This window comes from Drosophila teissieri, chromosome 3R, assembly GCF_016746235.2.
Source record: "Drosophila teissieri strain GT53w chromosome 3R, Prin_Dtei_1.1, whole genome shotgun sequence".
NCBI lineage: Eukaryota > Metazoa > Arthropoda > Insecta > Diptera > Drosophilidae > Drosophila > Drosophila teissieri.
Window position 1 is genome coordinate 25,552,686 of NC_053032.1, and position 17,492 is coordinate 25,570,177.

General features: G+C 44.8%; 1 protein-coding gene across 1 annotated transcript in view; it reads right to left on the reverse strand.

Moving 5' to 3' along the window:
• Nucleotides 1-6,101, reverse strand: part of LOC122620351 — a 33,423-nt gene extending 27,322 nt beyond the window's left edge. The window contains exons 1-3 of the mRNA XM_043797772.1: nucleotides 5,971-6,101; nucleotides 1,438-1,640; nucleotides 23-476 (exon numbers count right to left, since the gene is read on the reverse strand). Of these exons, the coding sequence (XP_043653707.1) occupies nucleotides 23-476; nucleotides 1,438-1,640; nucleotides 5,971-6,101 (788 nt within the window). The remainder of the gene's footprint in view (nucleotides 1-22; nucleotides 477-1,437; nucleotides 1,641-5,970) is intronic.
• Nucleotides 6,102-17,492: the final 11,391 nt, after the last annotated feature.

Sequence of the window (17,492 nt, forward strand, 5' to 3'; positions counted from 1 at the left end):
GGTGCTCCATCACTTTACCCACCTGAGCAGCAGGGAACCATCCGCGTGGCACTCGAAATCATCGGAGAGCTGGAACAGCGAGCTGTCCCCCAGGTGCTGCAGCATCTGCTGCTGCTGCAGTTGCTGCTGATGCGGATGCTGCTGCTGCTGCTGATGCTGATGCAACTGCTGCTGCTGCTGTTGCTGGTGGTGGTGGTGGTGCTGGTGATGATGGTGCGAATTCTGATGTTGGTGTGGCGTGCTGCCCGAGGACTTTCGGCGATAGACCAAATTGCTATCGTCTTTGGGCAAATTCAATGATTTCACCATCAGCGTGTTGTTGTTGTTGGCCAAATGTGTGTTGTTGTTGTTGTTGCTGCTGGCCGGGTTGTTGTTGCTGCTGCACATGCTGCTGTTGTTGGTGGCACGTGTGAGCAGCGACCAACGATGGCCACTGGCACTGCCACTGCGGCTTTTGCTGCCCAGCAAACGCTCGTCTGAATGGGAAAATCGGATAAAAATAAATCTGGGTAAATATATGGCTTTTACATGTCTATATGCATGGGCGCTATCATATGCTATATGCGCAAATATCAACTTGTGCTGAAAACCTGTCAAATGCTCTTAATTACTCATTCTGTTGGTCCAACATGCCAAGTCCACAAGCATTTGTTGTATTACCAATGCCACAGAAAATTGTTCAAATCGTTTTCATTATTATGCTTCCTTACTTGCAGTGCATCAATTGGCTTTAAGGTTTTCCAGGAAATACAAGTTCTTGGAGGAGCTTAAATTAAATTCTGTGATTTTCTGACTATTAAGTTAACGTATTACTTGGTGAAAAGGGCTTTGTAAGTCAGGCTTCATAAAATATATTTATTAAAGTTTCAGCTCTTTCGCTTGTATTCGTGCATTTTTTGTAGCACACTTTACTGCGCTGAAATTGTATTTAAATTGGCTTCACTCTTTGCTCAATTAGTTAATCGAATCTGGCCATGGTCATGTTGCCATGAAAATGTATTCATGCATTCAATGAGCAGAAAGTGAAAGGTTTCAAGAGTATACCTACATGCCTTTAAAAGCAGCTCTCTCCAATCAGCTGACAAATATGTGTGAGGAAATTATTGAAAGCCCTTGACCTGATTCGAATTTCTATCTGAATTGAACTGTTCTAAGTGAAGTACTTAAAGAAATATAACACAGTTGTTAGCCTCTCTATTCAGCTTTTGTGGTTAAATCAACTTACTAGTTATATTTTATGTATTAAATACAATAGCATCGAGAAACCTCATGATTGTCATTATTTATGCAACATTAACCTATCATATGGCATTTTTGATTAATTGCAGTGTGTCAGCAAATGAACAAAGTGCAAAGCATAAGCTTTATTGTCCCATGGCAGTTTTTTTATACATATATAAATTAACCCATTGCGAATAAAAAACGCAGAGTACGCACCCAACTGAAATGTTTGCTTATCCGTGTGCAGCGAGACGACCGGAAGTCCTGGCACAATAATGGCGGGCAGTGTGCGCGACCGTAACAATGGCGGCGGCAACTTCCGGCTGCCTGGTCGCGATTGTGACCCAGAGCCACCGCCACCACCCGCACCCCCCGCGCCGCCCGCACCACCCGCCGCTGCGGCGGCACTTTGCTGGGCTCTGAAATGAAAGAGAACGAGAAAGAGAAAGCGAAAGAAGGTGGTGAGAGGAGGATGAAGAAAGGGTGCGGAAGAGGCAAAGAAAGTGACAATAATAAGTTAATGCTATTATTTATTAAGTGCGACGAGTCGGGAGTGTCAGCAGGCAAATGCAATTACTTCCCGTCCTCATTGCACAGCTCCATGCCATTTCCGTTTCATTTGCATGCGCCATCGCTCCCCTTGCGCCCACATGTGCTATTCTATACACTGCGCGAAAAGCAGGACTTATACAAAAAGAACTTAACACCTATTGCATAGTTACCATAACACTTTTTGCTGTTTCTCAAAGATTTTGTAAAGTGTAAATACTTTTAAATGACATTATTTAAAATACTGCATTAAAAGAGCAGCTACATCCTTTGTGTATATAAAGTATACATTGTTTTAAGGAAAACAAGGAATTTAAAATTATCTCCGCCCACTTAGCATTTGATTAAACGCGTTTCCTGTGGCACGCCGCTGTGTCAAGAATTTAATTTGTTTATTACTTGCAACCCGTGTGCGTTGAAAGAGTGTCATTGTCAGCTGTCAGCTGTGCGCTTTTTTTTTGTGCGCCGCTCGCTTGTGAATTACATTTGATTGTTGTGTGAAAATTACTTTCAACACCTCACCTATAAAGCCCCCTATGAAATCCATTCTCCTATCACTCGGCTGCCTGCGACAGCTGTGAGTTACCCGCCAGCACGAATTTTCCATGATGAAACGATGAAACGATGAAACCCTTGGCAGCTCTGCAGCCTGATGTGTGTGATTGAATTCCTGGCACTCGAACTCGATTCCCAACTTGACGCCTACAACAGATGCGACTGTCCAGGTCCTCCTCCTCCTCCGCCGGCAATTGTCAATCCGATGGAACAGCTCCACCACCCAAACAGCCAAACCAACCAACCACCCAACCACCCAAAAACCACCCCACCACCCACTTACCACTTGAACTATACACACACGTACATGTGTATGTGCATGCAATAAAAAGCAAAAAGAGTACGAGATCTGTGTATGCTAACAAAAAATGGAAAACTTTTTATATGATTTATTTCTGACTTTGACATTTGGCCAAGGCGCCCGAATATCTGCCATAGAATCCAGCAACAACTTCCCTCCTGCCATATTGATGATGATAGTGGGATAGCAGGATGGAAGGATGGCAGGAGAGAAGGATGGCAGGAGGGACTGTCAAACGAACAGAAATCAGCAAAGTTTTTGCCACCCAGAGGCATTTACAAGATGCCAGCTAGGGACAACACATTCAATTGCTCCGCCATCGCAGAGAGCTGCATCCGCATTTAGTCCCTTTCCATATCACAAATGGAAACGACAGCCAAGTTGCAGCTAAAGGCGGGGAATCATGTAAGCAATTTATCTGCGTCCTTGCAACCAAAGGAGTGTGCGACGAAACAACGGCGTACAACTTGAGAAAACTGGCGAAACACTTAGTTAAAGCTGCCAAAAGAGCAACATATTCAGCACACACAATGTCCACACATAAATAAAGGCGAAAATTACATAATGCGCTGGCGAAATAAGTTAAAGTTGTGAGGGCACACGAGGTCCTTTTGTTTTTACGGCACACTGAGAAAAATAATGTGGCAAATTAAAAACTTATACATACTAGAAATATCTAAGAAGGCATACAACATGTAAGTAATAAAAAGATATGGAGTTTAAATTCATTCAAGTAAGCTGATTGCAAAACTATAAAATTATTAGCACAGCTATCAAAGCAACAAAATATTTATTTAACAAAGTTCATAGTTCAAAGGAATTTATTTGCATTAAAGTAATGTGTAAAATTCTACAACATTTCTATTCCATTTAAGTTCAAGCACAAAGTGTTCATTCTACTCAAATATAAATGTAATGTCCATGTGTTCTAGAGGAAGTGTTTTATGACCGGACAAGCTGACCCTTTCAGCATTTATTGCACCAGCTCAAATGGAAACAGACTATCCGTAAACCAAATTAGCGCCTAATTCGGTGAAATATTTTCGCTGTGCAGCTGGAGAGGCTGAGGTTCGCCGTCGGCGCTTTCGGTGGTGCTGAGTGGCAAGCACAAAGGGGCACATACGAGCACAAGGAGGAGGCAGGATAATGCCGCAGCACCCACTAAAGGCAAGCTGTTACAGGACGCAGCAGGGCGCTTCAAAGCGCAACAAAGCCAGCTTGGAAAAGCTGGGAAAGCGGGGCAGTTGGAGGTTTCTGGGGGTGAGCGACCTGGCGGCACAGCCCACTCACATAACTCAAAGCGGATCTACATAATTGACGTGAAATACTCGTAAACGTAAATCGTACATTACCCCCACATGTGGGAGGTGGGTGGTGAAGGACTAGGAATATCCCGTAAAAAAGGTTAACATGCTGCGGGAATTACGGGGAAAAGTGCTTTAAGATGAGGGGTCTGCATAAAACTTTACACCCCGACAATGAAGAGGTGTGATATTTGATGAGCCAGAGGCGCCAGAGTGTGCAGATCAAAGGGTTATGAAAATACTACTTTCGGTGGCAAGGATTATCCAACGATTACCGTCATTTGCGAGTTTTTGGTTATTCTGTTGGCACCTCTGTTGGCACGAGCAAAACTAATAAAGTTCTTTAAGCCGACATGCTGGCACATTAGCATCAGCTACGACAACATTCCTGTCTCATTTCGTGCCTCGTTTGTGTGCAAAAAGGCCAACTAAGCCGAAAGGCTTTGCCAAATTACGCATACGCACTGTGTGCGCCCTGTAATCCAGCAACTGTGTGTGTGTGTGTGGTGTGTATGTGTGTGGTGTGCCTTTGGTGTAATTGCACTTGCTGCTGTGTTTACATGTGCGTGCATAATTAGAGCAAATGTTGTTCGTGTAATCAAATCATCGAAAAAGGGACCGCCTTTTTCAGCCCAAAGGACACCCGGCCACGCCCCTATTTAAATGGGGCGAGCAAAGAGGCTAAGGGTGCTGAACTTCAGGATAAGTGAGTGAACTTTAAGAGGAAACCTACTTGAAGATTCGCCAGGAAACGGGTTGCTCGTGCCTAATTGAGTTTGCCGCTTGGCATTCTCTGCTTACGCAAATGTTGAGCATGCGAATGCCAGGATATAAAAAGCATTTTCATTACGCAGCACTGCAGTACGGCCAAAAGGAAAAAAAGCTGGAAAATTCCTCCTCTTTCCGCCACTTTGAAGCAAGCTGTGCAATAAACTGCGTTGGAGAGAACAGGCGAAATCGGGCATAAACATAGCTGCGAATCTCTAACGAGCTGCCGCCTTTTCCCAGCAGCAAGCAAATGAGCAATGGCATTGGCACGTGCATGGGAATCGAGATTGGTGTGCCACGCCCCCATCGGCACCTTGCCACGCACCCAATACGCCCACCAGAAACACTTGGCCTCTGTGGCTCCACGAGGTATATACCTCGATATATTTATCAGCTACTTTTCGGGGGTCCTTCAAATGCCGCATCCTGGCCACCAAATGCATTTGCCGCAGAAAATGCGTTTGCTGAAAACTAAAGTTGGCTCAAATGCAAGTACCTGAAAGCAGCTTTCTAGCCATTTCCACCGGGTATTTGGCAATTTGCAGTAGTGTGCACATGCTCAAGTTAAAGAGTCTTTAAGTTGCCACAGATTGCTGTGGCACTGAAAACGGATTTGTGGCATATTTCACAGCTTGAATTCGAATAGTAAACTTAATTCCCAGAAATGTGAATGGCAAGAGCCTGGATTAAAAACCATGTAAAGGAAAAGTCTCTTAATGGTGAGCAGGAATTTTGCGTATTTTTTAATTGGGCCAGTTTAGTTTCTACATTTCCTTTCCTTTAAGCGTTTTGTGTATGTTATCTTATGCATATTTATATATTCAAGATAATTTCTTTAAGGCAAATAAATTGTAAATAATACGTAAGCACGAGCTTTTATTTTGCTGACTAAAAAAGTGAAACGAAGAGTCCAAAAATTCGACAGAAAAGGAACAAAATAAATCTTTCTAGTGAATATAATCGCCTGCGAAAATGCACCATTAAAACATGCTGCATTGGGCAGCAAAATTGGATTTGGTTTCGGACCGCGCACATTGATTGGCAACTAAATCGCTTTTGATTGCGGCCCAATCCGCTTTCAATCCGCTTTCAATCCGCCGTTCAAACAGACTGTTAATTCTGTTTGCCTTCGGCTGGCAGACAATTCATTGCGATGGAAATCCGGCAAATCCCGACAAGAGTTTCCCTCCCTTTCCCCCTTTCCCCCTGTATTATAGTACTATACCCGATTACCCCCTGCGGTGGCTAAGTAATGGCAAACATTCGACTTACTGTCGCTCCTTGCGCTGCTGCCGCTTCTTCTTGAACACTTTCCTGACGCGCAGCAGAAGGAAGGCGGCCCGGTCCACGGAGAGGGTGGTGCCGCTCTTCTTCGCAGGACCTGCTGCGGCATCCTGCTCCATGTTGCTGCTGGCTGTTGGCGAGTGCTGCTCCTGCTGCTCCCGTCTGGAATCCTGCCTCGGCTGCTGCTGCTCCTCAAGTTTGCTGGCTGGTGTCCCTGTGCGCTGGCTGGTTATTTTGCTTTGGCTTGTGAGCCGGCGATGGCGCTTATGACAAGTTGCGCCAGCATGGCTGGCATTTGTATGCTCCTGGCGTAGTCCTTTGGCTGCTGGTTTGCTCACTTTTGGCTTTTACACTAATACCTGCACTATGCCCATCTTGGGGGGAGAGCTAAGGAAGGGGAGGTGGAGGTTAGATGCGGAACATGGTTATATCTATGCGCACACACGCGTCGATTTACATATCCTGGCAGGACCTGCACGTGTTCCCAGCTGCCTCGTTGCCTCCTTGCCACGTTGCCTCGTTGTCTGTACGATTGCGTGCCAAGGAGCAAATAACATTTGGCTTACTTGTCGCAGCACCACTTTCACCACATTCACCCACCGCCTGTCCCACCCACAAAAACGGAATATCCACTTCGGCGACATTACGCATACGCCGCGTAAGCATTCATATGATATTGTTTTATTTATGATCTGCTGTTATGGCTGCTTAGGTAAGTTGTGAATTTCTCTGCGTTTTACGCATTTCCATAAACGAATCTCCCCAGCCCCACGACCCCAAGGACATTTGTCTTGACACGTTCCCCGTTTTCTTTCTGTGTCAAATAAAAATTGAAATTCATGTGGCTTTCGGAATGCGACTTTAACCAACTGCCACCAAGTGAGCATAAACTTTGCGGGTTTTCTGTTTTGGGTTTTATTTTTGGGTCATTCGATGAGTTCTCTTTGAATTTTCCCTCATTGTCACTTTCAGTACCATCAGCATGCTCATTGTCAGCTTCATTATCATAATCGTACCTTTTTCCAGATCAATTACGGATTAACTGTCAAGTTTATTGGTGTGCAAAAGGGGGAAAACGTAATCCCCGGAATCCCCGGCCATGCTCACAGCATAAACTTCAATGTCCTGAACGCCCCCATTCTCTGTTCACTTTCCACCTGCCTGTCGGTGGTGACTTCTAAGTGAGCTTGAGTGGATTTTGAAAACATTTCCAGCACTCAGTGTCTCAGTGTCTCAGGACACGGGACACAAACTCAAACTCACATGCAGGCAGACTCTGTGTGCGACATTCATCCTTGACAAAAGGATAAGAAATTGCTGCGCAGCCAAAACCAAAAACCGTTGCCAACTTGAGGGACATGCCGCAAAAGGCGACTTATCGGCTAACTTAATATTGACTTATTTGCTCGCTGGCAAACGAAAACTATTTACTGGCTGACATTTGGGAGTCCTGCCAAATCGGTGACGGTAGGTAGCAGCTATCCATGGCTAAATCCTCAGACTGCGGATAAATGATTACGATGTGGAATTTGGGTCACTCGCCGATGAAGCAGATGAAGGAACTTGGCCAACTGAATGGCGAGGCTCAAAAATAATTGCCCAGGCTGAATCATTCTTGATGAGGGTGATGACGTTGGGGCAGCCAGGCAATTATATCTTGATTTGATAATCACAGCCGGAAGCTTTCATATCCAGATGGAATGTCAGAGTCACGCGCCAGCTAGAGACAAAAAGATGAGTTGGGAAAACTCACAAGACGGAGATAGATTGAGCATAGAGGAATGTGTAGCTGCTATCGGGAATTTGATTGCTGCTACGATTGATTTCTGTTCTAATGAATTAATAAAATCACGGAAATTGTGCATAAAATGCTAGTCTAGCCTGGGTTTAAATTTGAAATTCTACGAGTGGTTTATGTCGACGGGTAAACTGTTTACGAAGTGCAAATTAAGTTTGGCAACTTTCAGGTAAAACTTTGAAAGGCATTCCCAGAATACAGTAACAGTATTTGATGTTATCCAAAACCAGCGACAGAACCAGCAGCGAACCACAAAGCCAAGGATACACTGCTGACCACCAACAGCAGTTGACGCAAGGATTAATTTCCGAAATCTCACAGAGTGCAGGAGACATTGGCTGTTGGTCCTTTTGGTTGCCGAGCATGGCATCGAGTTAATTGAATGTCATGGCAAGCTCCGTCGCTGATTGGAACCAGGGTGGGATCCTGTATCCTGTATCCTGAATCCTGTAGCCTGAATCCGCAGTCCTGGAAGCGAACAGCACGTGTCTCTGCCACCGTTGCAAGTCATTTCCGACACGCCCCCAGCTGCTGCCTCTGGCTTAGATTGCGCAATTTGACTTTAAAGTCAATCATTTCGCGCTCCAAGTCCTGCTGATTTCGCTGCTCCTGCCGCTCCTGCTACGGCTCATCTTGCTACTGGTGTATGTGGCACAGGACGATAAACGACACATCCCGGACAGGTGGAGCTGGAGCTGGAGCTGGAGCTGGGCCAACCACAGCCACAACCACATCGGTGGCACGTCACTTGCAACGCTTCCGCTGTTGATTTATTCGCCATTACCGGAACGCCGGAACGTGACCGGTTGCGTCTCAGCATCGGGTGGCCAGGATGCCATAATTAAATAACAATTTGCCAGCGAACACCAAAGGGGCGACTGCGACTAGGAGCTGAACCTGAACCTGAAGCTGAAGCTAAAGCAGGAGCAGGAGGAGGAGCAGCACAGCACCAGCTTGTCGCAGGACACCCAAAGGACATTCGCACATGTGCGTCGATGGGCGGCAGAGGAGGGAGGTGCGGCGGGAGCATTAAGAGCCGGGATCTGACATCAAGTGCCTGGCATAAAGCGAACCAACTCCCTTTATGGGCCAGCATTGCGAGAACGAAGCCGAGCTGCGCACTTCGCCTCTGCATCATTTTTTATTCGGCACAACAAGGCGCTAAGCTGGCAAGCAAACATGTTCATGAGTACGCTTACACAGTTGTTAGCGGTAAATTAGTGATTTTAAGGAATATTATTTGCATATTTGCATAACAATTTAAAAGGAGTTGGGTTGTCTACTACGGCTTATACTCAATGTACTATATACACAAGTTTTAAAACTATTTAGCACTCCTTTTGAGTTATAAACTTTAACCTTAAAAGCATCTTAAAGATACTTCCAACATCTAAATTGCAAGTATCCAACAGTAAACCTTTTAGCATATACCTCCTTTATTAGCTGATAGATACTTTCTTTACTACCACTAGCATTTCGACCGCGTCTGTGGCTGCCCAATTTGTTTTCCATTTAGTGTCCAGCTGGCTCAGACATCTCCAGAGAACGAGGGCCGGAAATGAGTGCAAATTTATGCAGAAAGTAATTAAAAGAACCGTTGTCCGGCTACATTTCCCGGCCCAGTTGTCTGCTCGTGGATCGTCGGCAAAGGGGGCGGGGTGAGGCGCATAAAGGCGTTTGAGGTGGCTGGGAGGGCGTGGCCTCCATTGTGCAGGAGATGTGCTTTGAGATGTTTTTAACGATTTGTTTGCGCTCATAAAAGTAAAATTTAATGAAGTTGCAGCATAAAAGGCGCATAAACAAGAGCCAAGTGGCTCCCTGACCTTTGTCCTTTGTGCTGTTCGCCATCTCTGTCTGCTGCGTGCTGCTGTCCCTTTTGCTCGCACTGTGCACACGAACGAAGTGGTTTCGCTGAGTGTTTGTCACTGTCTTAATTACTTGGCTTTGTGTCTCACTGTTCGCTGACCACGAAGGCAAATACCAGGGGCTCCTTAAGCTAACGAGCTGCTCAGCTTCTGCCTCGTGATTCTTCCTGCCACACCTTCATACCCATAGACAGCACTTGCTAAGCTCTCAACTCCCTCTGCGAATTTCCCAGCGAAAAGTACAATCAATTCGATTTCAGCTTTACACGAAAACAACGCCACAGGAACTCGGGATCGCCAGGCCCGCCCATCTAATTTAGAGGACTAATTGTCAACAGGATTTGGCTTTGTGTGTGTGTGTGCCAGCCAGGACATTGAATAGGCGTCTGTGTAATTCCTCCCTAATTTGCGTGGAACAGCCTTAATTGTTTTGGTGGTAAGCTGACTTAAGATTTTAATGCTTCCTCTTGACTTGCAAATGCTCACGAACTTTTGACTTCAAGATGACTTAAATTGCCACACTTTCTTTCAAGCACATATACAATTAAAAATGCTAATCAAATTAAGCTAAATATTCAAAGAACTTGAAAAGCAGTACCCTGCACTACCAAGCTTCTTAGTGAGTTATACAAAAAATCTACTTTTTTGTTAAGCTTATATTAAATTAAAACCAAACCCTTTAGAAAATCTACTATTGTGTTGAGCTTATATTAAATTAAAACCAAACCCCTTAGAAACTTCCATTACTCGAAATCCTTTTCATCAAACAATTTGCGGCTAATTTGTTTTCGCATCCATCGACATGTGGCAAGGCTGTAGTCCTGTTCCCATAGACAACTGGGAAACATGAGAGGCTACAACGGCAGGACTTCGACTGCCTTCCTCCACCGAACTGCAGCGAAATCCAAGCCAAGCATTCTCGATACCTGGCCAGCCAAAAAGAACCAGCCCAAGAAGCCCATTGTTTTTTCGGCAGACTGCCCCCCAGGGCTGCAGGTATATTTTTCAGATACTGACATAGTACGTCTTTCCCAGCTTTCCCAGCTTTGCCAGCTTTCCCAGCTTTGCCACTTGACCTGCCACACCCCCAAATCCAAAATCCAATTCACTGCTTGTTCGTCGCCCATTGTCTGGCCATGTCAAGTCAGCTGCCACACGGCACTCAGGCGGCTGGGCAAGAATGTAGGGCCTTATCTGCGTGCCTCCATGGCCTACAATATTAGCACTTAAGTACTATTTTCCAGTGTAAATGGCCGGGCCAACAAAAGCCGTTAAAACAAAGCACGGCCAGCAAGGAGCGCTGAGCGTTAATAATGCGGATAAAATGCGACATGTTAACAAGGCGACGCCTCGAGAGGATTGGCATTGGGACTGGGATTGGGATTGGGATTTCACGGCGCTGTCTGAGTCTGAGCTGCAGGTTCCTGTTTTACCCAAAAATTTACATCCATTTGAAGGGGGCAACTAAATGAAAGCAGCGCAACGGGCGAGTTAGACACATATTAGACAACGGGGCGTATGAGTTTTCACTGCAAAGGGGAGCTCGAGGGGGGGAAGTGGCGAGCGGGCGAGGGGGGGGTGGTGTCCAGCCTTGAAGTGTATTTATACGCCCTGCGTTTGGGGCACTTGTTTGTGTGTGCTGCCTCTCGTCTGACTTGGCATTCAGCCGACATTTATGGTTCAAGTTGCCAAGTTTGGTTTTCGTTGCCTGAAATTGTATGCCGTCATTGACTGGCCGTGTAGTTTTGTCTCTGGCCAAATGGCTTTCGGCTTTCCAGGACACTCAGCCCGCCGGCAAAGCTGGCATAGTGGGGCAAGTGGAGTGGAGGGGGCAAAGGTTGCACAGATTTCATGGCTGGCTGCATGCAGCTGGCGAAAAACAAACAAGCCAACAAAGAAGCCAACCAACGCTGGGCAACAATAACAGAGAAAACCCGGCCAAAGCTGGACAGTAAAAACCAGCTAAGTGCATAGTTTACATTCGCAATTAACATTCCCCAGGGTGCTTTACTACGGCATTATGGCCATGAAGAATGGGTCGTAAAGAGTTTAGTCTTGAAATTCCATTAATTTTTTATGTATGAAACTTGAAATTGGGTGACTTATATTTTAAATGCTTTCCAAAACATTTCCACTTGCAATTGGCTGTGAGCAATCGCCTTAAATTCCAACTTTGGCCATAAACAAGTGGAACTGCTGCCTTTTCTGAGTGAGAAGTAAAATGTCACGGGAAATGCCAACTATGAACATTTATTGCTCAGAAAAGAGCGACACAAGTGCCCTACTTTAAATTTCATTTCCTTTGAAATTCGATTAGCATATTTCCCTCAACTTTTAAGTTGCATTTCGGATGGCAGTTCGAACTTCGAACCTCTAAGACGGCTGACGAGTTTCGAGTTTGTGAAAAATTCACTTAGGCCAACTTTTACTGTCTATTCAATATGGATGAGTGAATGAAATGTGAAATGGGGATGCTTTGAGAAGGCCAGCAAACACATATGCGCAGCGATGACGATGATGATGATGACGGTAAAACGCGGTGACAACCAGGCCAGCACACCCCCTCCATTCTATGGGGCCTGCGAGGCGGGCCTTGAAAAATTACATGCTTTTAAATTGAAATTTCAGACTGAAAGCAGCAGCGGAGCACAAAATAGCCGAGGATACCAGAAGCAGAGCCAGAACCCAGAACCCAGAACCAGAAGCAGAAACATCGAGACAACGAGCCGGGACACGAACAACCGCGTGCTTGTTTATTATTTGTGGCTTTATTATTCCGGCCGCTGGCCCCGGGCCATATTTTCCTTGTTTCGTACCATTTTCACTCACAATTTGCCGCGGCTAATCAACAAATGAATTGCCGTAACACATTGCGTATACGCCGCGTTGTACCCAAGCCACATTTGCCAGTTGATTTCAGAGCAATTTTAGAGGAGCTGCGGTAATGTCTGGCTCCGGGAGCAGATATAAATAGAGAATCCACTGGGAATGACTGGGATGTCTGCTCCCTGGAAAAGCGAAGGCAGTGACCATTTGACCTCAGTGGAGCAGGTGGTTGGTGGGCACTTCACCACCAGCAAGTGACCAATTGCTCTGTGGCTGGCTCCGAAGTGATTAGACGATTGATGAACGCCAGCTAATTTCGGGTTAAACTCACCAACTCACCGAGTTGCTAATCCTGCTGTGGGATGCTCCTCGCTGTCAAAAGTGTTAATTGACAGACTAATTGAAACGGCCGCAAAAGGCAATTTGCAAATGGAATTTGAGATAAACACAATTAATGCTCCACTTTAACCCTTCAAGCGAGGCGCTCCACTGCCAATAATGAATGGGCCAAGGCAAACACAAACACAAACACGAAATTTCCATTTTGGCCTGCGTTGGCATAATTGTTAAATTAGATCGCAAGCAAGAGATACTGTGTTTACATATTCGCCCTCCATTTTGGAAGTAGTGCAATGTTCAATAAAAACTGATTGGCAGCCCGAAAATCTCCCAATTTCTAGGCACTTCACTCGACTGGCTACCCAAAATAAATTGCATTTTGTAATTAAATTTATCCAAGTCCTGGCCATACAGTACACACACACAGAGAGAACCCGTGACCCAGAGTGGAAATCAAGCAAATGGGCATTTATGCTAAATACCGAATAACAATATGGCCACGGATCAACTGGGAGCGGTACAGAAATGGCCACGTGCGGCCACACGGCGTATGCGTGATGATTGGCATTGTCGGTGGGGCAAAGGCTTTTGCTCAAACGCAAACTGGCGAACGCAGCACGGCAGATAGACAGGCAACTAGTCCGTTTTCCCAGCACCAGTACACAAAAAGAAGAAAAATGATTGGGAAATCCCCTCAAAGGCAAATATCCTTCGAGCACGTGAGATGGATAAACCGGATTGGGCGGGGGCCCGAAAACAAGTCCCACGACAGCAAAAATAAAACAGATTCGCGCTTCAGTAAACAAATCCCGAGCAAGCATCGGTTTTGGGCCACATTAAAGCCGTAAGTACCAGCATCCCAAAAAAAAACCAAAAAAAACAAAACAGAAATGACAGACGTACAGATTTTTGTAGGCCTTCTGGCCGGGGGATTCCCAATCGCCCAGCGGTTTGGTGTTCAAGTTGGCCAAATATTGACAGGGCCATGTGCGAAGTCCGCGATGCGCAGGAAAGGAGGGGCGTCGGGCCTAAACGACCTACAAATGTAATTTCCCTACGAGCCAATCCACCGCCGCTTACTCAACCGAATCGATGGCAGGACTAGGCGTGCACTCGAAAAAAAAGAGTGCTACATAAGTCACAAGTCTGGGAATCAAGCTATTTGCAAGAGAATTTACAAAGTATTTCATTTTATTTATTTCATTTTAATGGTTTCAGTGGCTTACTACTATATCTTGTTCGCTATTTACCATTTCCTTTGGAATTTCTCTCTCTGCACAGCCAAAAACAAATTCGTATTCCCAAATAGATATACAAATCAACCGCAAAACCAAATAAAGCAAGGCGAATGGAACATATCCGAGCAGAGAGGACATCAAAGGAAACTGGAGAGGTGGAGATGGAAAGCGAAAGACAATTACGTTCAATTTGAGCCACAAGGACTCTGCAGTTAAGTTCGACTTTCCTGCCATTGGGAAGCGCAACTAAAATTGAGGCAAAGCGAGTGTAATTGTAATTTAGCTGCAGCCAAGCGAGATTAAAACAAATTGATTCGCTGGCACGACGGCGATTGAGTTACGTTAGTTTGGCTTGCTTATTTATACACACATATTGGATACAGATGGACGGACCTTAAGTACCATCCATATTAGAATCGCTTTTTGTTTGCTCGCGCTTTGCCTTCAACTGCAAACATTTGCAGACAAACACAAACACACACACACTCACACTCACACACACACACACACGCTTATGAATGGAACGCCCGCCTCGGCATTATAGAGCTATTTTAGTCGGCACTCGCTCATAGTTACAGTCCAAGGTCACATCACACGCTCCCCCCCTCCTACACACACACACACATACGTGCTATGTCGCACCCACACGACTGCGAAATATTTTTAAAACGAAAAAGCGTAGCACACTTTTCGGGGCGCCCATTTTTGACACTTCATTAGTTCGCGTGAATGAATGTTTCCGTTGTTGTACGTGCATGAAAAGCAAGCAGCAGAATAAAAATAATAATAATAATAAAAATAATAATACTGCTGCTGCTGCCGCTGCTTCTGCTGATGATGAAGAAGTAAACGAATGCGGATAAGGAAGGCGAGCAAAGTTTTTATGATTTGCCCTCGAACACCTTTCGGCATTGGATGGAAATTTGCCTATAAAGTCAGCCAACTTTCCAATTGTAACCAATAACGAACAGCGCTGAATCGAAGGCAAAACTTTCTGCTGCCAAAACAGAAAAGAGAGAGCCATTAAATCGCTACAGGCGCTACGGCGGTAATCGCCGGATTGGGCCAGGGAAAAAACGTAGAAAATTCGTAGGAAAAGCACAAGGTGGTGGGGGTTGCAAAAGCAAGTGCTGCCAGCCCGAGTTTCGCATTGATGATTTACGATGCGTCTCCGCTGGGCAACCGAGGCCATTTCCCCAGCCAGGTGGCACAAATCAATGGGCAGCGTTACCAGCTCTACCAGCTCCACCAGCTTTTCCTGCCATTGTCTTACCGCCGGAGATGCCGGGCGCAATCCAATGCACATCCCGGGCATTAATCAAGCACAAAAGTGGAGCAGACAGAGCAACCGAATTGGTAATAAGACTGCGATAAGCCCCAAGGATATCATACTAATGGTTGGAATAGGGTCCGGCGAATTGCGCTGCTACCTGCCGCGTTTTCTTCGATTCTGCTTGATTCCCTGCCTGAAATTTTTAATATCTAAGCCGGAAATTGTGAGCATTTCACAACCGTTTCACTTAGCTGGCATCTTTAATTAGCAGCGTTAATTAAAAGTATCAACGGCAAAGCGTGTAATTAAAACCGAACCGCAACAGCAACAAAACAACACAAAGGCACAGTAAAATGTCATTCTAATTGGCGTACGCAATTCATATTGCATAAAAACTGGGAATATATAAAGAACTCAACGGTGGCCTATGAATATAAATTGAAAGTGAAATGAAGAGAAGAGACGTAAAAAAAGGGAATGCAAATAAAGCGTTTGTATCAATTAAAATGAAGGCCGGTCGTTATAAAATGCTAAGCGAAGAGTAAAGCAATTTTAGTGACTAAACAAATAATATTTTTAGAAGCTCACATTGTTTTAATACCTGTGGTTTGCCAAAAATGTTGGCTACAAAAATATTGGCATACCATTTTATTAATATTCTGCAATTCCATAAGAACCGCAGATTCCATTTAAATGTTTAACTTTAAGTAATGCTGCAGCCCGTCGGCAAAATGAAACGCAATAAAACTGCAAATTAGATTGCCCAAAATAAGCCAAAGGCATTTTTACATACATCACATTGTATTATGCACAGTGCGCGCCAGTTGCAGCAATCTTCATTAATTGCATTGCAATGAACGTTGGCATTTTCGCACATATGGCAGGACAAAAAAGGCCAAGAAATGTCAGCCAGGCCACCACCCATATGCCATATACATATACATATACTCGAATAGCCATATATGGTTGGAATTCTCGGAACGCATCGCCTGCGACGTCATTGTCATGAAATACACAAATTTATTGAGAGCATGCCACATATAGAGTATATAGTACGCTGCTGCACAACATCGTCCTTGGCCGGCACTTGGCATAATTTCAGAACTCCTTGTTTATATTTTTAGTGGCAATACCAATTAATCTTGGTTGTCAACGAGACGGGCGTCCAGAAATAGCAATTCCTATATAATTTATATAGGTAAGTACTTGTAGTATCGCATCTATATACATATGTATGAACTTCGGAAGTGCTGGTTGCCTGCGAGAAATGAGCACTTAATCATCGCTCGCAGATTTAATTAAATGCAGCAAAATAACAATCCAGGGAGCAGGCAGCGAAATTAATCATACGCCATGTTGTCAGCTTTATGAAAAGCCTGCATAAATCTCTGCCAAGCGGCGAAATGCATTCCGGGCTAAAAAGGTGCATGTGTGTGTGTGTGTGTGGCGCTGGCTGTTGGCAAATTGTTTCAAATGTGCGCAATTCAAACTAAATTGAGAAACCAAAAGCGGAAAAATAAAGGACGAAGCCCTTTTTCCTTTTGACAGATTTCAACACAAAAAAAATACACCCCCCCCAGCAGCATTTATTTCAGTGTGTTCTGTAATAAACTGGTTTATACAAAAAACAAAAAAACTGCGGCTGCTAAAAAGGGGAAAAATTTGGGGCAAAAAGAAAGTAAACAGCAGCGGGAACAAATGGCTCGTTTGGCTAACCTTTTCTGTTTGGCTGCCCTGCATTGCTTTTGTTTATAGAAAAGTTTAAATTGTGTCAATTTTTTGCTTTTTTGGCGCTCCCTCCATTGCAGAAAGTTTGGCTAACAAATGAAATGTGGGCAAAAACAATTTCCGAAATCAAGACAAGGACGGCGACTTAGGACCACAAAAAGCATGCGGATGATAATGCCAAAAAGAGTATATATTTTGGGATGTCAGAGGTGAAAGTTGGCATTGCAGCGAAATTTGCGCATTTTCCCATTAATTTCCCACAGAGACGCTTACAAATTAAATCGCTGAACGGATAGAAGGGCGGATTTTCAGCAGGTGGGGCTGAAAAGCTCCCTATCAGCATAGTTATGCTGCTCTTTACGGTTCACTGCCATCCACTGAAGCGAAAATATTTGCTTTTTTGTTGAAATATTGATGACACAGCGCGGATTTACCATTGGAGC